Source organism: Podarcis filfolensis, assembly GCF_964270895.1.
Source record: "Podarcis filfolensis genome assembly, chromosome: 1".
In the NCBI taxonomy this organism is placed as follows: domain Eukaryota; kingdom Metazoa; phylum Chordata; class Lepidosauria; order Squamata; family Lacertidae; genus Podarcis; species Podarcis filfolensis.
In genome coordinates, this window is record NC_139604.1 from 70550225 (window position 1) to 70572342 (window position 22118).

A 22118-nucleotide genomic window follows, 5' to 3' on the forward strand; every position below is an offset into this window, starting at 1 on the left:
TTGTTGGACTGCAAAGCTCTGGATCAGGAGTGGGCAACCTGTGGCCTCCTGATGTTGCTAGACTCCAAGTCTGATCAGCCCCAGTCAGCATAGCCAATGCAACATCGGGAAAGCATCGTGTTGGCTAGCTCTGCTCTACAGGCATCAAGGCGAGAATCAAGGTTACAGGGAACCAGGCAGAGGGCCTTCTGGTAGTGGTGCCCTCCCTGTGGAACGCCCTCCCACCAGATGTCAAGGAGATAAAGAACAACACAACTTTTAGAAGACATCCGAAGGCAGTCTATATAGGGGAGCTTTTAATGTTTGACATTTTATTTTTGTTGGAAGCTGCCCAGAGTGGCTGAGGAAACCCAATCAGATGGGCAGGCTACAAATAATAACATTATTATGATAATGATGACAAGGCGGAGTTTAGAAAGGGATCTGCATGATGAGAAAAGAACAGTGCATTCTGGGAAATTACAGAGCTTGCTGTCTGTAATTATCCCTTCTAATTTATTCCAACAGAGACGGGGGAATGTTGTGCTCTTCCAATTTCACACGGAGATTTACCACCTCATTGAAATGATGAAATAATTGTGCAAGCCAGAGCACGCATTTGAACATATATGGATCTCCAGGTCAAGGCAAACATACCCAATGGGCTGTTTTTCTCATCAGCCATAGCAAATAAACTCAATATAGTTGAGTATACCTTGAGTACTGTGATGGCTTCATGAGCGGTCTTTTAGAAATCAGCGCACTAGCAAAGAATATAGTAGTGTTTATTTTGCCTTAGACAGCTAAGAATCCAAAAATATTCCCCATATGACCTGCTGTCAAGAGCATCATTACTTTTAATCCCCCCAATTGCAGATCTTCAATCTAAGCCATCTGACTCTTGCAATGTTGCGAAGGATGTTCTGTATTGAAAAACAATTTGTCCTGCCCAGCATGCACCTGTTACAGCACCCATCCATTGAGAGGTTCAGCTGACACTTTATCAATTGCTGATTTGAAAGTAATTTCCGCTCTCTAATTTCAGTTTCACAGATCCACATCTTAAATGACAAAAGAGTGGGGGAACTAGCTTCTTAGCTACCACAAGTTTATAAAATGTAATTTATATGTTGTCAAATGGCTTAAAACTAATCAATGAATACATTTCCTGCCACAACGAACAACACTCTCATTTTGTTCAGCTCACAGCATATAGTACAAAAAATGCTTAGGAAAGCCGATTTTTAAACATATATAGGAAGCAAAAGGGAAGATCTGGTTTCTTACAATAAGGCCACCATGAACTCCACTTCCTCGAAGGTTCGGTGCATATTCTGCCAGATCTACTGATCTGAGCCATTCCATTACTCTGTGATTGGACCACTGAACTACTTCGGAAGGCGAAATGTTATTCTGTGTTGAGAAAAGATAGATACATACATGCACACGGTTAAGATACAGAAACGACAAGTTCATTTACTATTTCTATCTGTTTGCTTGAAAACAGCTGTTAAAACAATTCCTCCTTTGCACCCAATAATTTCCCCCCAGATCTGCAGTGTTGCTGAGTTTTGCTCAGGAAGTAATGCATTTCAGTAAGTTAAATGAGGTGTGTACTCATTATAGCCTTTCTTTAAAAGGGCCTTCAATGCCTGCAGCCAAGCTTCTAAGTACAAACTATACACGAGGAATTCAACACTGCAGTAAGGTGACCATTCCATCAGGGCAACATTCTTCACTCTCCTCCCCCTGCATGCTGTTCTTGGGAGTTCTTCTGACACCCCCGAGCCAATGTGGGTGGGCAGGGGCACCCAATGATAGAAGGGGGCGGGCGCATCCCATTAGATGCATTTTCTTTACAAACTGCCCTTATATTTCTACAATCGTCAAACAAAAGCCACTGGGCCCACTATGTCATAGGAATGAATTGCAAATGATGGGAGTGAGTAATGAATGCTTAGCTTAGAAGAGGACTCTCTGCTGCCAGGAAAGAAACAACAGGCACTGCCAGCTTAGTCACAAGCTCAGCATGCCAACGCTGCAAAACAAAAGTGGCTGAACACACACAACCAAGCCTGAGATGCCTAATCTCCTGAGAACTATCAAGAACTAGCCCTCAGGCCCTTTATCCTCTGTCCCTCAGAATCAGCACACATGCTCAGACACTGGCGTTAGAAGGCAAGTGTCTCTGTGACCCCTTGGTGACAGCCTGTGGTCCAGATAACAGAAAGTGTGAAGATAAATTTATTTCCTGATAGTTGGGGGAAAGAGTGCAAAATCTGGGGTAGGAGGCAGCATCTGTTGGGGCAAGAGCTCTGCATCTATCTGGGTAGCAGAACACTGCTTCCAGTGTGGAACTGCTACCAGTGTGCACTCCAGAGAGCCAGTGTGGTGTAGTGGTTAAGAGTGGTAGTCTCGTAATCTGGGGAACCGGGTTCGCGTCTCCGCTCCTCCACATAAAGCTGCTGGGTGACCTTGGGCCAGTCACACTTCTTTGAAGTCTCTCAGCCCCACTCACCTCACAGAGTGTTTGTTGTGGGGGAGGAAGGGAAAGGAGAATGTTAGCCGCTTTGAGACTCCTTAAAGGGAGTGAAAGGCGGGATATCAAATCCAAACTCTTCTTCTTCTTCTTTCTCATGTTGAACTCCTAGACTGGTCATCTAGCAGTCAGACAACTGTCCCTAGTAATATACCTCTGCAGAGTATGTGTTAATGTACAAGTCTGCCAAGGCGTGTTTGCATGTGAACATGCACAAAAGGTCTTCTGGAGTGCATTCAATAAATGCAGCACTTTGTCTTTCCTCCCATACAACACTCTCACTAAATTATTTCTGGCTTGGTACGGATCTGCAAAGTTTGACATGTATTTCACCCCAGAAGAGAACCTGCTCTTCTTCTTTTTTAGGAGGTGGGAGAGAGAGAGGGGGTGGATAAACAAGGTTTATTCTAGGAAGGAAATCCATGGTAACAGGGACGATTTCTTTCTCACCTCGTCCGCCGGCCTCCTCCGTAGGCAGTGAGGGTTGAAACCGTTCACATGGAGCACGTGAATGGCACACTTAATGCTGAGATGATGCAACTGGCTTGTGACTTTGAGGAAAAGGAGGTCATTCTGCAAGAGAACACAAGCGGCAAGCCAGGTCAACAAACAACAGTTTATTCTGCAATGAGCTGAGCATATCAGAACTTGAGATCCAACCCATGTGGTCTGTTCTAGTTGTCTTCTTAAGGCATTCAGGAACTGGGAAAAGCAACACACAAGGGTCGAGCTGTGGGGACTGAATAGTCTTCCTCCATCTCATACTTTCTTCGAGTTGGAGGGCAACCATCTGAAGCAAGGAGCCCACTTCTGCTTGTGCAGATTCTCCATGTGACTCAGATTTTTCTTGGTTATCCATCACACAGAAGCTTCCACAAGTACAAGAGGCTTCCATGCTTCAAACAGTCACCCTCCAACTCATGAGTAGGAATGGGGGTGGAACAAGCATGCTCACCCTTCACCACCACCTTCAAAGATCCTGAATATGGCTCAACTGAAACCTGTGTTTTGGTTGGGGGGCACGATATGAACCAGATCGCTGCCTTGACTTTTATGGTTGCCAAAACCTACAGAGCCCCTTCCAGTAACTCAGGGAAAGGGGCACACCACTCACTTAGATGTTTCTTGATTTTGCCCACAGGCTGTTTCCCTCCAAGATTATCTAGGGGGTTCTTTTTGATTTGGTACAGTGCCTCAGTATGCAAGTGACCAGTAGGACACAGCCCCATTTTAAGATGTTGAGAGCCTGGACTTGCTTCATCTCAGTCCTAGCTAGGTTGGCAGAAATTTGCCCATTTCCCAACCTTTTCAGTCTCCTGTATTCCAGACGCTATTTGTCTGGAAAGGGTCTGAAAAGACAACTTCTTCCCAAAGTTCCTTGAGGACAAATCATGGGCTACAAATTCTTACTGGTCCAGAAACAGAAGTGTTATGTTTTATGATTTTGAAATTAGACTTGATACATTTAAAAACAAATTAGGAACAATTTGTCAAAATCCAAATGTAAAACTAATTCCAGTGTGAGGATTCTCCTCTGCCCCAACTTTTATTTGAGCAGAAGAAAAGGCTCTTTCTATGTACAAATTATGAAAGGTCAAGGCTTCTTACCACAGTTAAATATTGCAGCATCCTGCCATCAACTCTCGATTCGTGAAACTGATCTTTATATTGAGGTAAGCCAATATCATCAAGCCATCCTACAGAACACACAGAGTCCAAGGTATAATATAAAAATATTTTCCAAAGTTCTTTTTTATGTAGAGAATAAATGGTACCTTTCCTGCCCCTTCTATAACCTCTGAGTTCTATTTCTCACCACATATGCTCATCTTTTCGAGTTTTGCAATTAAAACAGCCACTTAAATAGGAAGACTGACATTAATACTGTTAACAGGTGTTACAAAGCCATTTAACCCTAATGTGACTATTCCTGGAGTTTACTGATAAAATGAAAAACAAAACTCCAATTCTGAGTCCCTGTATCCTGATAATAGTATATTGAGTTTTTGAAGATGAAATATGAGTTTTTCATCCCCGCCTCCCGCCTCCCTTCACCCTGAAACTAAACCAAAACAGATTTTGCAAAGTGGGTGAAAAAGTTCACCAGCAGTTCTTTCATTTCATTTTTACCACTTAAAATACTTACGAGTCACCCAGATATGATCTAGCTGAGCGGACTTATCATCTTGTTTTGTATTGATAGCTTTAACAGCCAAAACCAATTTCTTCCTGTGCAGAGGTTGCTTTATTCCTAGTTCCTGCAAAGTATAGTAATAATGAAAATTAAAACAGTTCTGCCAGCTTGGCACTTGGACAGATGGAACACACATTTTGTCCCCAAAGAGAGAGTGTGCTCCTGCAACTACCTGATGTATTTCTGAGACTTTCTAGAGGTTATTTTCTGAAAATTTACACCCCAAGGGAGTCAAAATTGTTGCTTGATGGTTCACCAAAGGGAAGCTATTGAAAGAGCAATTATTCAATGAAACATGATGGATATTAGAATCTGCAGTATGTATGTGCACCTCTGGATCAGAACCACCATTTTCAATTTTGAGGATGTCAGCTTAAATTCTCTGACACTTAAGAGTGGGATCCAAACCCCCCCCCATCTTGCACACTCTGTATGTGAATGAGGATGAATCTGCGTTTTTGAGGGGGGAAACTTGGCTGCTCTGACTTCCCTCAGAATGCTACCATTGTCATTCTAGATTTCTTACCTTTTCCATATCCTGCGGTGTTGCTGTTAAGAGAGTGTGGCCAGATGTCACCCATTGTCGTGCAAAAATGACATACTGCCCAAGACCGAAGTCTTCAAGCCAGTTACAAACTCGTTCAGTGCCCCATTGGGCAAATGGGGCGTTATGATCACTAGGAAGCACAGATAAAGAATGGAGGTTCATGTTAGTGTAACAGTATGACTGCTTCTTGCAACACTTGGCAAACCACTTTGCACTCGAATCGTCAGGCTCACTTTCACAATAATTAAGTGACTATACAACAACCTTTAGAAGACTTCTGAAGGCAGCCCTTTATAGGGAAGCTTTTAATGTTGATGCTTTATTATGTTTTTATATATGCTGGAAGCCTCCCAGAGTGGCTGTGGCAACCCAGTCAGGTGGGCAGGCTACAAATTAATAATCATCATCTATGGTTATTGATGGGGGAGGGAGATTGAGAGAGAGGCTCACGCCCTCTTGAAGCTGACTTTTGTTTACTGTTATACTGAATCATTAAATGTCACTAGGTATCATTTGCCTTTGATTAGTAATAACACTGGAATATAAATCACATAATGGATGGTGCACTTTGCTCCATTCTGATCAGAAAATCCCTCTCTTTTCTTGTCACTGTGTAAATGAGGAAATATGGTTGACATGAAAGTTGGCAAGTGTATTGATGCTTATGGCACAACAGCAGTTAGGCAACATTGTGCCATACAATGTAGTCTTGTTGCAAATGCTGAAGAAAGCATTCATCAGTGACTTGGAAGCAACAAAAGCAAATAAACAAAAGCTCCATTCGCAGTGATTCCCACTGAATGCCACAGGGACAAGGTAATAAGATACAGTGTGGAACAGAAAGGCAGAAAAACCTGGCCCCGCCCCAGACACTGCTATCAAGTACTCCTGCAATAGATGTGATCTTGTCCGACAATGGGCCATTTACTAGTAAGAAGTCAAAGGTTTCAAAGCAAACAGCTGAGACTTTCTCCTGGAATTGGAGGTACGCTTTTCCCACTACTCTATGAATTGGGGAGGGGATATTTGCTCGACGGTGCAGCTTTGCTGAAAACAGTCCACAGAACTCTTCAAAATTTACAAAATTCTTTGTAGGACTTCACAAAACTTATACACTACTTGATTTTAATAAAACCTCAAAACAGTTTACAAAGAGAGTTTCATTATGCAATAACCCACAAGGACAAAACAGAAAGCATGAACTCAGCCTTTACCTCTTCTGTCCCTTGGTGTCCTTTGACCGAGACAATCTAGGTCCAGCTGTTGCACGGAGGCCACCTCTTCGAAATTCAACCAAGCCCAGATCATCTCCAGGGAAATTTCCAGACTGGGTCCTGCGTATTCTTTTTGGGAAAGATTCAAAATAGGAAGTTGCTAGACATCAAAATGCAAGGTGCAGCTTTAACATAAAAACACAAGAATTTTCAAGACAGCAGGAATGCTTCTAGTTAGGTCTCTGTAGTGGCATTAAAAAAAAGATACAGAAGATTGAAAAAACTTACTTTCCCCATATTTTCTTTATTCCTCTTGGACTTCTTTTATTTTCCGGAGATAATGGAGACTGTGCACCAGATTCTGTTCCCGATGACAAAGGTGAAAGGTCATCTGAATTCATTGTACCATCCATATTGTCAGAGTCCCCTGTGATTGATAAATGCCATTGAGATTTATGAAGCCATGGTATAAAATGCAAAAAGAAAAACTTCACAAAAAATTCATAATCCCCAAAACATCTTAAATCATATAGGGCTAATTACCTCTGATTTTACTTGGCAACATTCCTGAAATAATGGTCTGTAATTCTTCTCAGATTTAGAAACAGCATTTTTTATTACAAGTTAGAGGACTTCTTCCCCGTAATGTATCAAAACATATAAAGACTGAAAGAGGTAGCTAAAGATTTCTGCAATCACATTATAAAATGGTTTACCAGAAAACTACAGATTACTAACATTCATCTTATTTGTAATATGAATATAGGATTGAAAATTACATCCTTCTGAAAAAACTATGGCAGCTGAATTTCTAAGATTATTGTGGGTGCCTATGTTAAAACATTATTGCCAAAATAAATTTAGGAAGGTTTTTGTATTTTAAAAAATGGGTATATAAGGAGCCACATTAAACTCCCCCTTTCCAATATATGAATTTTCTTTCCAAAGTAATAGATGTCTAGCTCCAATTAGAATCAACCACTAGATTGAATCTCTGTTCTAGTTCAGAGATTGAAGTCTAGCACTGTCTGCCTACATTTCATTTACTAGGAGCTAAATTGGGGTCTTCCCTTTCAGTGTAAAAAAATCAAGATTCCAGACAGTCCACTATGTGCAATTCATATTTGCAATCAAGAAGTAACGGGGGACCCCCCCAATTCATTTCTAGCTTAAAAGCTGTGCATGGACTAGGTGTACGATACCTAAGATTGGTGCACTGACACTCCTGATGCGATCTTCAATCATTCCAAGTACCAGAAAGCCACATGAAGAAGCAAAGACAATGGGAAATTCAAGCAAAGGAAAGTTACAGAAAAGCAAAGAAAGCCAAAAGCCAAAAGCAGGAAATAAAAAATTGACAGGAAGCAAAAGTAACAAAGCAGATGAAGTTGAACATTTGGGGGCCTGCTGTCTATAGTTCAAAATAGTCTAAAGTGAGACCTGTGATTTTTTTTTTATTTATAAAGGATCCACAATGTATTATGCAGTAAAAAAAAAACTGCTTTCCATATGGAACACTCCTAAGTGAAAAAGAAAATAAGAATAAAATGCAGGCTGTTCCCACTTAAACACAAAATAAATCCCAGTAATATGTAGTTGATGTTTCTTTTTACAAAAAAACAAATCAAAACTCCGCTTTAGACTCACTTACCAGCTTGATTTATAGAGAGCAGCCAGAGAACTTTGCTTTCCCCAGGGAAGTCTAGGGTTTGAAACTATTACTTAATATTTTAAATTGTCTAGGATGTTTAAAAGGGGCATCTTAACACTCTGTACTTAAAGCAGCAGACATATGCATGTAGTCTACTTCTTTCTGGGGCTCCAATATCAAAAGGTAATGGTTGCAGACAGATGTGCAAGGTCCATTAACTGATGTTCCACTGTATTTAATGGAGCTTAGTCCCAAGCAGACATGCTTAGGGACAGGTTTTCCCTTTACACAGCCTTGCCAAGCATGGTAGCGGCTAGCCTAGATGAAGCCATGCCCACAGAGCATTCGGCATATGGAATTTCAGCCTCCCCTGCAAATTGTCTAACAGTAGTCTTTGCAGGGCTAAACAAAATTCCAAATTCTGTACATCCCAGTTGTTGTAATGGCTCACATTAAACATGACCAAGCAGAGTCCTGGGGTCTAAGCTACTTGGAAATCCAACTTTCTACCTTCTAGTAGGTGGAAACAGATTTCCTCCTTTAATTCAGCAAAGTCCTGGAAGCATCATACTATGTGCTTAGAAGGATGCTGGTTAAATTTGGACAGCTGTGTAAAAAAGAGCATCTAAAAATTAACTACTATAAAACCAAGGTCACTTTATATGGCAGGAGGACTACCAAGTCCAGGTGGATTGTAGACGGTAACACCCTAAAGCAAGTAGCCAGATTTAAATATCTAGGATTACTTATCGATGGTAAGTCATAATGGAAACCCCATCTGGAAGCAATTAAGCTACCATAGATTCCGGTGTATAAGATGACTTTTTAACCCCGAAAAAAAGGTTAAAAAGTCGGGGGTCGCCTTATATGCTGGGTATGGGCGGCGCGGCGCGGAGCCCGCCCCCCAATTCTGCGGCAGCTCCGAAGCAGTAGCAGCGGCAACGGGCTCCGCTCCGCGCCAGGAGAAAGCCACCCAGCGCGGAGCCTGCTCCCCCCCCCCCCGCTGCTTCGGAAGCAGCAGCAGGGGGGGCGGGCTCCACTCCGGGCGGCTTTCTCCCGGCGCGGAGCTGCCCAGCATATTAGGCAACTGGGCTTATAAGACGAACCCCCAAATTGCAGCTGCCAATTTGGGGGGTCGTCTAATATGCCCAGTTGCCTAATACGCCAGAATCTATGGTAATATCTGGCCATTCTACTGGGCAGCTATATGGGTTCTTTCATTCAAAGATCCTGGTCTCTAAAATCATCGTCCAAATGCTCTATGGGGCTGAAATATTGGGGAATTGGTGTTAAATCTGAAATAGAGGTCCTACAGGCAGATTTGGGGCTTTCCTGCGGGACATCGGCAGCCCATGTCAGAGCTGAGTTGGGCATCCCCTCGCTAGCAGTCAGAATTGATCTAGCCTATCTGAGATAGTAGAGCAGGCTAAATGCCTTCAAGGAACACACTCTTACTAAGCTCTGCTGGTTAGAGCAACTAAGGACAGGGGGCTGGCCAAGATAAGCTTAGGGCTTATAGTCTTCAAATGGAGAGCTACTTAGCCTTTAGCCCACATGATCTTAGAAACTGGATTTTTGATCAGGATGCCAATCAAGACAGAATATCCATCATTGCCACCCATTACTCTACTTGGTACCCCCAAATTTAAGACCAATCACCTTGAGACACTGACCTTCCTACAACTATGGCCTTTGTAGAAATAAAATTCCAACAGATGCCCTCAGCATATTTAGAGGGGAGAGATTGGGGGAATTCCCCATATGGATCGCAAATGTATATATATGGATGCATTCAGGCAGAGGACATTACACACTCCCTGCTGATTTGCCCCCTGTATACAACGCCCAGAGGAAATTTATATCGCCAATTCTTAATTGGCTTCCAGGTGAATCTGCACAGGAAGTGACGGTTGAATTCCTAGCAGATAAACACCTATATATTACACACCAGGAAGCCAAATTTGCGCTGGCAGCCAAGAAGCTCCATTCTAGCTATGTGAATGCACTCCAATCTTAAATTTTAATGCTGTGAATTTCTTTTTATGTTGTAAACTGCTTCAGGTTATGTTGTATGATTTTAGATGAAAGTTTTCCTTAAATTCTCTGTCCTCCATTGTAAAGGCCTTTGGCTATATACAATAAAATTGACTGACTGACTGCTATTAAGTAGCTAAAACCCAAGCTGCATATCACACGAAGGCATGCTTTTATTGTTCTCCTCCCTGAAGTACGTACTCAGGCTCTGTATGCTGTTGTCTCCGTTGCCATTCACACGGCACGTACTTGGAGAAGGAGTACTGTATACCCCAGTATCACCGTTGTGTGCAGGTCGAGGAAGCTTCCCTGGCAAGGTTTGGTATTTGCTGCTTTTCACGAATGGCTTATTCTGTGTTTTTGTAAAAAAGATTTTTTTTTAAAAAAACAACTCAGTATTTTTTTCCTAAAGTGCACAATATTCATTTCAATCAGAAGCAGACAAACTTTTTAGCTTTTCAGAAGAATCAGTGCTGGGACAATGGTGGCACCAGGTTTCGGTGGAATGTTCCCCAGTTTATGCACAGATTCCCAGGGAATGAGGAGCTTTTCACATCAGATCGCTCTTGTTGTGGTCATTTGAGATAACAATTGGGGACATCAGAAGTAGGAAAGGAGGCAAGGTGTGGCCCTGTTCTGAATGATGCTGTTGCTGAGTAGGAAACATCTGACAATTGCAAGATCAGGAAAGATGAAGACATTGGCAAGTACATAAACTTGTTTAACTGTTTTGTGGGTCACCAACAGAATGCATGCTGTCCTTTCTATACTGTTTTATTCTTGTGTGCTGCTATTTTCTGAATCACTTTTGATATTCTTGCACGAAATAAATACTGCCTGGAGCTAAGCACACCCCTAAGCTCACAATTGCCTCCATCATCTCCAGCACACAGAACTTTCTCCCCCATACTCTTTGCAGCGCATGAAGAACACTTGTTTTCTTTGAAGCCATGGGGAATTCATGGCTCTGCCTTTGTGGGAAAGCAAGGAATGGCATCATATTTAGCTCAATCGCACTGGCATGTGTCTTCATCCAGCTGCCCCCAAGGAAAACTTGCCTATAACTGAAGATCAAAAAATTGAAGCTTAACTAGTTTGCTCAAACTTGTCAGCATATTAACTCTCACAGAGAGGCATTCAAGGGGAAAACAAAGAAGAGAAGAACCACAACATAAAATGATGATTATGTTAAGTAAATGTTAAAATGGAGTTAATATACCTCTTGGGCTACATCACGTTCTACTGGTTTCGCATCTACATGCTATGAAGTTGCAGGAAATGTGAGGGAGAGAAAGTAACAAACAAAATGTTAGTGTCAAATGGAACGTGACATTTTTAGTCTAATTTCTAGTGATCCTCAGCGAGGACAATAGCAGATTTATTTTCTCCTCAGTTTAGAGCGCCATGTCGACCTGACATTACTGCGTGTCTCATCCCTTCTAAATTTATAAATACATCTCAAATGCAGCTTCTACAGAGGCTAATAGAATTTGTTTCATTGTTTTCTACAGGCAGTGTGTACAGGGTTGCCTCCAACGTTAGCCCTCTTCAGAGTAAACCTATTGAAATTAATGGACATGACCTCATGTAGGACTCAGAAGGCTATGTCCCACTGTGTCGAAGGAAATGCTTTCAAATTTTGGCATATTTGTTTGTTTTATATACAAAAACTGTTTAAATACTTGCAATAATTACCGTATTTTTCGCTCGATAACACGCACCTGACCATAACACGCACATAGTTTTTAGAGGAGGAAAACAAGAAAAAAAAATTCTGAATGAAACAGTGGATGTATCATTTTTGTGCTTCATGCTGCGGCCACAGACATGTGATTTGACGGTGAGTTTGGGGTAGCCCAATGCAAAGATCCTGAGGATCCATGTGGATCCATGCTTTGTAACCACGTTTTTGCACCATTGCAGCCCCAGGCAACAGTGGGTGCGTGATTTTTTTGGTGCAGGCTGTAGCCATGGACATGCTGTGTGATCTGATGGTGAATTTGGGGTGACCCAATGCAAAGATCCTGAGGATCCATGTGGATCCGTGCTTTGTAACCACGTTTTTGTACCATTGCAGCCCCAGGCAACAGTGGGTGCGTGATTTTTTTGGTGCAGGCTGTAGCCATGGACATGCTATGTGATCTGATGGTGAATTTGGGGTGACCCAATGCAAAGATCCTGAGGATCCATGTGGATCCGTGCTTTGTAACCATGTTTTTGCACCATTGCAGCCCTGTTTTTGCATCAGATCATTGCTATGTGATCTGATGGTGAATTTGGGGTGACTCAATGCAAAGATCCTGAGGATCCATGTGGATCCGTGATTGGAACCACGTTTTAAGTAGGGAGGGAAGGAAAAACATAGAAGCGACAAGGAGAGGGGTGTGCAGAGAAGCAGCTGGCTAAGAATGCAGGAGAGGGGTTTTACCGGAGGGAGGAAAGGAAGGCAAAAGTCCCCCCCCCCCACAAGCCAGCCAGCTCTCTCTCTCTCCCCCCCCCCCCAACCTGCATGTTGCCTTCGAGTCCCAGACGCACGGAGAGGACTTAGAAGGACGCTCTGCTTGCCTGGAGGGGAGGGGTTTTCTCTGCTCTTTGTTCCGTTTGAGCAAACACAGTAAGGAAACAGAAGCGGGTGGGCAGTAAGACCCTGAGGCAGAATGCAGGAAAGCAGCAACTTCCTCCTTTCCTCCCTTCTCCGGACGTTTTGATATTTGCCTGATTTTTGCCTTCACTCGCGCTTGTCAGCTCCAGGGACCACACATTCGCTCGATAACACGCACAGACATTTCCCCTTACTTTTTAGGAGAAAAAATCTGCGTGTAATAGAGGGAAAAATACGGTAACACAAATTGCACAGAAGTGAGTTGTTGACAGGTTCGAAGGATGTGCGGTTTCTAGGCAGAAGCTGAAATTCTTTGTTCAAGTGCATAATGGTTTGTACTCTTGAGCCAAGTGGTTGACTTGGCACTGTTAGAAAGAAATTTGTGATGTATCTCCGTAAATTCTAGTGTTTGCACATCCAAATTATATACCCAATAAATAACCAGAATATGATGAAGAAGGAGAAAATAGACCTCTGAATTCTGGAATAACTAGAGAAGCTAGACCTTCATTCATTTGCGTTATACAACATTACAAAACAAACTACAAACATAAAATGAAAAACTCACATTAAACATGCTGAAGAAACGCTGGAAGTAGTTCTGGGTTAGCCACATTCCTTCTGAATACTATTAGATTGATGCATCAATTTGAAGGTGACAGTTTTTAACAACAACAACAACAACAACAAGTAAAGGCCACCTTCAAACTGAGTGCAATTTGAGTGTTATGCAGAATTCAATTTGGGCAGACTGACTTGTATTGCACAGATATATTGGTCAGAATACACCAGCAGTAATTGCTGTGGTAGAATACTGATTGGGTTTGGTGTTGCACAGACCAATCACGTTCCTTTGATCTCAAAATTCAGAAAAGAACAGAGTGGAATGACTCAGCTGTTAAGAATTTTCTACATGCAATCCACAATTATTAGGCAAAGCAAAGATTTCTGAGCCAACCTTTTCCAAGGATTCACTCTGCAAGTCTTCAAGACTACTTGATATTTTTTTCTGAGGCACCCTTAAAGTGAGAAAGGCAACAATTAATGCACGCACACACACACACTGAGCAGGAGTAACTGGGCAATCTGATTTCACTATCAAATTACCTGCAATCTTAAGGTCTAGTTTATACATGAGGGTCACAGGTAAGTTCTTACTTGCGCAAGCATTCCATGCTCTCCCCATTAAGTTTTAAAACATGTCCATGTGTGATTTGCTGTCTCAGTTTGTTATACTGTACATCAAGGTGGTCAGCAGCCAGGGTGAGATCAGCACAGTGGAGCTACTGCTACATGCTAATGGGCCAGCAAATGTAATTAAGGGCTTTTAATGTGATGGGATGCATGTGGAATGCTCCCCATCTACACATTAAGCTGCATAACATCTAAATTGGGCCTGAGGACCAGATGTATGATGCTTTTGACATCTGGATACTTCCATAGGCCTGAGTGGATCTTCTTGTTTCTCATTCAGAAATAAAACAGAAACATCAAACCAGTAACAACTGTGTGTCAGGTCAACTATTCAATATGGGATTTGGCTTTATATTTTGTATCCCTGGAGGGAAAGTCTCATTCAGTTAAAATGGCCAGGCCTGAATGTAGGGAATCTCCGATTGCACTGGATTTCTCAGGGTCCTTTGAACTGGAGCTGTGGTTGCTCATTTGGGGGGAAAGGATCCCCATTCAAAATGTCTAGGATAACTTGATTGGTAAATGTTGACAGCATTATTCTTCTTACCTATGTTGGACTTCCAGGCTTTGTCCGTTTGCAGAAAACAGGTTATTTGAAGGAACTGGGGAGCTTCCGCTGTTAATCGTAATGGTAAACAGAAGCACACATTTTAAAGAGCAGGCTTTTTGATGCATTCTAAATTTAACTGTTTTGCCCCAATTGACCACATGTTCTTGACACAAAAGCAAGTATTTCAAAGAATGTTTTACAATATGAAAAAAGAGTGTTCTGAGAAACACAGATTTAACAAAGAAAAATTGTTCTTGCCTCATTTCCAGCATTTTTTTTTGTGGAGGAGGAGGCAACATAGGTAGATTCAATTCCCTTGGAGGTACCTGTGTAAAAAGAATTTTATTTTAAGTACTTTTTAGTATGGCTCTGGGAAGAAAAAAATATAGAATAATGGAAAAAAATAACCAACCAACCTCTGGTTTATATAGTTCTATTTGGGGCTTATTCATGGGATTCCATTTTCTTAAAGTTACTTCAATATCATCTTCACTGCTTCCACACAAAACTCTTTCTGAAGTTCCTAAAAGGATTGGTATTTAAAATTGTGCATGGTTAGAGGATTCCATATATACATACACAGACCAAATATCACTGACAGCCTAAAATTATCAATTATTCAATCGAGCAGCCAACTATTCATAGTATTACAACAGAAGGATTCCAACAGACAGAACCAATAAAATTATTATTTAGAAAGTAAATTTCCAACACGTCTTGCTAATTAATCAGTTCAATATTTAGATGCATAGAATATTTTATTTTAGATGTGTCTCTCTAAACATGATAAAATTTTGAAATTTAGAGCAGAGCATGGTTAAAAGATGTTTTTAGAAAACAAAAACAAAAATTCACAATGACTCTTAACATATATAGGTCTAATTCATACATCCTCATTCACAGCCCCTTTTAACAGGTGGTGGTATGGAACTATGTGTCAAGCACAGTGAAAGTTCAATGTCTTCAGGCTTTGAGATATTCCAGTCAATGAAACAATGGTCATGTTTGCATGTAATTCATCCACAGCTTCATATGAACATATTGACTCCTGGGGAGGAGACCATAGCTGATTTGCTTCTGGTCTTCCTAGGTCTGCGCAGCTTAGCATGTTGTCCAAACATAGGATCATAATCTTACCATGATGTGCAAACCAAGCTGGTAATTCACAGCTGACAACACGAAGCAGACACATATATCCAACTAAGTATAATTTTGCAAATCTCACAGAATCCCCAAATGTCATTTCAGATACAAGATTGTGGCTTTCAGCTTCTTTAGAAATCGTTTGACTTCAAAACATGGCTTTTAGAATTTACAAGGTGGGTCATACAATGATAATAAGCAAGAGAATCGCTTCAGATGGTGTTTGCAGAGAGCAGTGAACTGGTGTCCCCAAGCCCCTGTTCACTCGCCATACTGTCCTCAGTCACCCCAGCTGTTGCCAGCACCCATCCACTCACTCACTCACTCACTCACTCACTCACTCAGCAAGGCTCTCTGCTGCCCCACCCTCATCACAGAGGAAGGGCCAAGGCAGGCCCTTTCTAAGGATAAGGTATTCTGACGGAGGTGGCCAGAAAAATGCCTGCACTGTTGCTTTGCTGCGGCAGCTTAAAATGTTGTTTAAACTTAGTAACTAGTTCAATGTTGCTTTAAATTAGTACAGCAAGGAAGGAGAGCAAACCAAAAGAGATTCAGATCCCTATGTGGAAGATACACATCTAAGGGAGGATACTTACCTGTGTTCCTTTATCTCTAGAAGGAACATCTCAACTGTTTCACTCCAAAATGCTAGCTTTATACAACTAGAAAGAAAAGCTATTAAGTTTATATATATAACATTGGCAGGGAAGAAGGGACTGGAATGTCTGTGTCTGCACAGCACTGTATTGCTTCATTTCAGACCCACTAGTTAAGAGATAATATTTGGAATAGACTCTATAAATAGTAAAAAAAAAAAGGGGGGGATAATTTTAACTGCAATTAAAACTTTAGTTGAATAACAAACTGATTAAACTGATTCAGGCAACACATAAAAATCTCTCATTACCAACACTCAAAAGAAAAGGGTATTTAAATTTAGTATTACTTAATTAGTTAAAATGAGCAGGAAGTGTAATAAAATCAAGCAGGTGTCTAGCTCCTATTGACTTTCTTTGTATTCAGCATTCTGGTACATGTCATTTATTTCAATGTTAGGTTTAGTTTATAATTCTTAGCTTTTAATTCCTACACCATTTAATTAAAGTTTTTTTTTATTTTGTTTTTTAGTTAAGGGCTCAGGTCAGCTTTCCAATTCTAGCTGATGTGGAAGGAAAGGGATACGATCAACTTATTTTTCACAATCTAAAACAGTTGTGCATACATTAGCCAAATGTTCTGTAGTTAATTAAAGCAAACTGGGTCGCTGTGGCAAGCATGCTCTTTAAAGTTACATTATGTCACTGGAAAATATAACTGTGTGGAATAAAATGTTGCCTAATCCCATCCATTTCACATATTAGAGAGTGCAAGATAGGTTACAAAACAGGAAAATTACTTCCAGCTTCTCATATGTCTTTTGTATAGAAGAGACCAGCAATTTCAGATGGGCTTCTTGCTAGACCTCATGTTTAAGAAAAGCAAAATAAGGTTTAGGCCAAGCACTGTCCCCCCCGCAAAATAACATTTTAAAGTCAATGATTTAAAAATAGCACCTCAGGCTTATCATCTCAACAACCACCACATGTTTAGTAAAATCTGTAATGATAACACTGAAACTTATTCAGTCATAACAACTGAGGATGGATGAGAAATAATCAGATGAAAGAGTGAAGATTGGTCTCAGAAAGCCAATGCAAAGGGGCAGTCACTCTGAGTTTAAATGATCCTTGTAGGGTAGGGGATGTAAAAGCATGTTTGGTGGGATGCTGGGCCCCCATTGTGCTTTATATATATTTTATTCACTTATCTTCTTGGCTGGGTTATTCTAAATGCAGACAGGAAGTATAACATTTCATGAGGCTGTCTAGTCAGGCAAGGGAAGATGCTTTCATAGGCAACTTTTCGAAATAAGTCTCTTAACAAGAAAAATGAATTATTCCTTCTTGGACATGACAAAATATTTGCATGACTTATTAAGGATAAACAGCTCACAATGCAGACAATAAATTAACTTTCACTATCTGCTTTGCCAAATCATATGAAGATCTGAGAACGTGTGTGACACCACCAGCCTAGGAAGACAGGCAGCTGCACTGTAACAAGTTAGACCACCCCATCCATCTTGCTCAGTATTGCTGACTGTCGTCAAGATAGACAGGCTGTTGCTGTGTGTTTCCCAGAAAGAAACACAATGTATTCAGGACCATACATGGAAGTTACATGTGGTATAGGCTGAATGCTCAAGAACTTTCTTAACACTGCCAATAAGAACTAGAAGCCAGGATTACTCAAACTGACTTCCGAAAAATACAGATCCGTTACCAGTAGCCTGCTGTTCTGTGTTTGCCACATTTACAAGCAGGTAAGCTCTCCCAAGTGATGACAGCAATGCAATGGCCCTATATGTAACTAGAACAGAAGCTTCATTGTCAGCTGCATGTATTGGAACTGATTTTGACAGTGCATAGAGATGTATGGAAGTGAGAGCTGGACCATAAAGAAGGCTGATCGCCGAAGAATTGATGCTTTTGAATTATGGTGCTGGAGGAGACTCTTGAGAGTCCCATGGACTTCAAGAAGATCAAACCTATCCATTCTTAAGGAAATCAGCCCTGAGTGCTCACTGGAAGAACAGATCCTGAAGCTGAGGCTCCAATACTTCGGCCACCTCATGAGAAGAGAAGACTCCCTGGAAAAGACCCTGATGCTGGGAAAGATGGAGGGCACAAGGAGAAGGGGACGACAGAGGATGAGATGGTTGGACAGTGTTCTCGAAGCTACAAACATGAGTCTGACCAAACTGCGGGAGGCAGTGGAAGACACGAGTGCCTGGCGTGCTCTGGTCCATAGGGTCACAAAGAGATGGACACGACTAAACGACTAAACAACAAGTGTCTCTGAACACTGACTAGTCCAAGAACTCTGTTCTTAACGTCAATGAACTTTGTGTTATAAAAGCATCAAGGAACACCATTCTTTGACCCCCCCCCAAAAGGCAGAGGGCTTCCACAAACACATGCTGATAGCCATAACTGTATTTATAAAAAGGCAGAGCCAAGCTGTATTAGTCATGGACAAAGGGGAGGGACATAGCCCCACACGAGCTCATCATCCCTTGGATAAAACATTCCATGCAGCTCCACTTCTCAAGTTTACGTGTGCTGTTGTGGCAGGTCAATCCCATTCAAGATTCTATGGAATGAAACACTGGGATATTTGCTTATCCTAAAGAAGTGACTGGAATGAGGTCGAACATTAGTGGTTAAATACCCAAGACCTATTTGCTCCATATGCTAACAAATACTTAATGTGGAATCTTTCCATGAAGTAACTACTCCAAAATGCCTAATTATAAAGTTATTCTATGCTTAAGAATTGCCACATATTAAAAGCTACAGTAAATCAAGCAAAGCATCACCATTAACTAACCGGCTTAGCACCTTGGAAGAGAAATGGAGAGAGGAAAGAAGCTTGTTGGGGAACATAAGAATGGTGACGAAGAAACTGTGTATATTATGGTTCTCCACCACAGGAATGTATCTTGGACACTTGTAGCTACTGGTCAGTGAGCCTAATCGTGAGTCCCAGTTTGGACAACATGCTAAGTCAAACCTTGTCATGTCAAGGCATGTCAGCAAAAAGGACCAGAAACGAACAAAGCAGCTGGAAATTCTTCTACTGGAGCGCACATATTCAGAGTTTCACTAAGGCATAGTTTGGATTACTGTGTCACACAAACCAGCTTTTTGCCTTTCAAGGGCTGATATCTCAGTTTCCCCACATGACACTTTTCTGAATATTAAAATTAAAACTCTTTATTAGAATTGCCTCATAAAGTTTTGGAAGCTCTTCCACCTGATGTATATCCACCAATCATACCTTGTACTGCTATCATGATCTCTTTCACTCTTCGGTACTGACTTAGCAATACAGTTAACTCTTCTATTCGGCGGTCCTGAAAAGGAAGCGAAGAGAAGTAAAACAGACAGATTCGAATGGTGTCAGGATTTCAATATACAGGAATCTACATATACTGGGAATAAGGTGAGGCCCATGAGACCTTTCCTAGTCCCTGAAGCCCTGAGACTTGTTGCTGTATGATGATTCACTCACAAGAAAAGAGAAAGAAAGCTGAACCTGGAATCTGTCCATGGGGCACCTGTTACCTGTCCCTCTTATCACATATTTCTACTGTAGTTACACATAAGTGTGGACCTTGAGGTCTCTGAATGCTCTTTGTGCTTGCAGGTAAGAAGAAAAGAGGTGAAGGAGGTCATCAAATCCTCCTCCACGTCTGTACTTGGCAGCCTTACAGACCTTGAAGCCAGTGGGTTTCCTCAGGATTGGGAATAATCCTCAGGACTGTTGTCACAGAGTGAGAGTCTATTGACGCACACAGGGGCTAGTGTGAGACAGAGCTTATGGGTTTCTTTGGGGGAAAATATTATTTGTTGTTATTGTATTCTTGCTTTCACATTATGACGAGACAGTTAATTTGTTGTTTATTGGACGCCTTTATATGATTTTGTGATTGTTTATATATTGCGGTTCTTCTCCGTTTCCTTTTATTTCTTTGTCCCTGCTTTTGGAATGAAAATATTCAATGTACAGTGGGCTATAAATAGTGCAAATAAATAAATGCTTTTATCATATTTAGCTTGTTACCTGTTGCAGGCATACCCTTGCCTCTTTTTGTTGAAATCAGGCTGATGTCAATCATATCGGGGGTGGAGGCACATGGCCCCACACACTTCCACTCTGCGCTTTAGGAAATATCAGCAGGGACAGCCTGCCTGTATATTGGCACCCTGTTAATGGAGTCCAGCAATCATTTTTCTCCCCAGTCATGAGACACCACCTGCTTGAGGTCGTTTCCAGTGATGGGAAGTTGAGAGGGGTCAAGGCTATCTTATGATTAAATTCTCCCCATGGCACTTCCTTCATGAAAATAGGTGTGACAAGAAAGTGTGAGTCATAGGAAAGTTTAGGGCACCAAGGCCTACAGTTTAAACTAGTTACAGCTTTCCATAATGGTCAGACACGATATGAAGGACAATTTACTCACTGCTGGGCATTGAATAAAACACCTCTCACAATCCAATACCTTCCCCAGTAAAAGCACCAGGAATAATCAGATATATTCCACGGAAGGGGACAAAAAGAATACTTGTAACATTGCTGTTTCCATTGTTTATTTTTTAATGTACAGTGGTATCTCGGGTTAAGTATTTAATTCGTTCTGGAGGTCTGTTCTTAACCTGAAACTGTTCTTAACCTGAAGCACCACTTTAACTAATGGGGCTTCCCGCTGTGCCGCTGGAGCACGATTTCTGTTCTCATCCTGAAGCAAAGTTCTTAACCTGAGGAACTATTTCTGGGTTAGTGGAGTCTGTACACTATACACTAGTGGCCAAAATGGCAGATACCTTCTGGAAAAAGTGTATTTCCGAGGTTTGATGGCTCATAATACCACTTTATTGGAGGAATACCTTTCAATGGAAAGATAATTTAATGAAGAATGTAATGCAACAAAGTTTGTTCCATTATCTGTATTCTATCAAAAGTTCTAGCCAAATAACCAGAAAAAGGAACTACAATTTGCTTAGGTTGATATGCAGTAGCTTTCCTTCATTTGAATGTAGCCAATGAGCATGAGTGTTTAGGGAGCCAATCAGGTGTCATCTTGTGTTACGAGCCATCAAACCTCAGAAATACATTCTCCAAAAGGTTTCCACCATTTTGGCCACTAGTGTATGATCTGTTCTCATGACCATCAAAGCAAAGGGTTCATGCTGTGATGTTGTTATTATTATCTGTATATGAAATAGATTACTTTATGTACAGGGAACAATCAATAATTTACGCACATCCAATTGACAAGTGACTGCGTGCATGTGCATAGAGCCGAACCTGAAAGGGACTTTAAAAATGGTAAAAGCGTCCCTAAAAGAGCCCAGAAAGGGCAAAAATGGCATACAAACAGTGCCTAGCAATCCCACAAGCATTTGCAAGTGCAATCCCAGGAGACCCTGCACCAATCGTTGAGGCCTGTGGAGAGTTTGATCAAGGAGACTTGGAGGGAGCAATTGTGGTGGAGTTTGGTAAGTGCTGTTGGTTTTTTAAAGGGGTTTCTAAGGGTTTAGAGGGCGTTTGCAGGCATTTCCAATGGTGTTTCAAATGTGTGCAATTTAACTTAATGCACGGTGCCTTGGAACGTAACTCTCACGTAAATGGGGAGTTGCCCATATAAATGTATTTATAAACGATGATCTTCTCAGTTTTTAGTTTTTTTCTGCCCCTCCCCATTTTTATCTGTAAGCTGCTTTGAGCCCTAGCCTGGGAAAAGGAGGCATATACAACAAACAACAACAACACTTAACGGTTGCACTTTTCTTACCTTTTCTTGATTTGCAGCCAATAATGATTCCATTCCTACTTTCAAACATTGGACCTCTTGATCTAAAAGAAATG

The 22118-nt window shown here is 41.3% G+C and overlaps 1 protein-coding gene across 23 annotated transcripts in view; it reads right to left on the reverse strand.

The window, feature by feature from the left end:
* Positions 1–22118, reverse strand: part of PPFIBP2 (PPFIA binding protein 2) — a 107317-nt gene that overhangs the window by 8377 nt on the left and 76822 nt on the right. For 11 of the 23 annotated variants that reach the window (XM_083598023.1, XM_083598022.1, XM_083598026.1 and 8 more), the window contains 15 exons: positions 22045–22106; positions 19527–19602; positions 14921–15027; positions 14763–14830; positions 14502–14570; positions 13719–13779; positions 11378–11419; positions 10360–10510; positions 6762–6900; positions 6474–6602; positions 5239–5389; positions 4665–4776; positions 4127–4215; positions 2969–3091; positions 1267–1392 (listed from right to left, as the gene is read on the reverse strand). In XM_083598023.1, the coding sequence (XP_083454149.1) occupies positions 1267–1392; positions 2969–3091; positions 4127–4215; positions 4665–4776; positions 5239–5389; positions 6474–6602; positions 6762–6900; positions 10360–10510; positions 11378–11419; positions 13719–13779; positions 14502–14570; positions 14763–14830; positions 14921–15027; positions 19527–19602; positions 22045–22106 (1505 nt within the window). Of the gene's footprint in view, positions 1–1266; positions 1393–2968; positions 3092–4126; positions 4216–4664; positions 4777–5238; positions 5390–6473; positions 6603–6761; positions 6901–7675; positions 7709–10359; positions 10511–11377; positions 11420–13718; positions 13780–14501; positions 14571–14762; positions 14831–14920; positions 15028–19526; positions 19603–22044; positions 22107–22118 lie in introns of all 23 variants that reach the window. The other 12 variants (XM_083598017.1, XM_083598006.1, XM_083598024.1 and 9 more) reach the window with 3 other exon arrangements.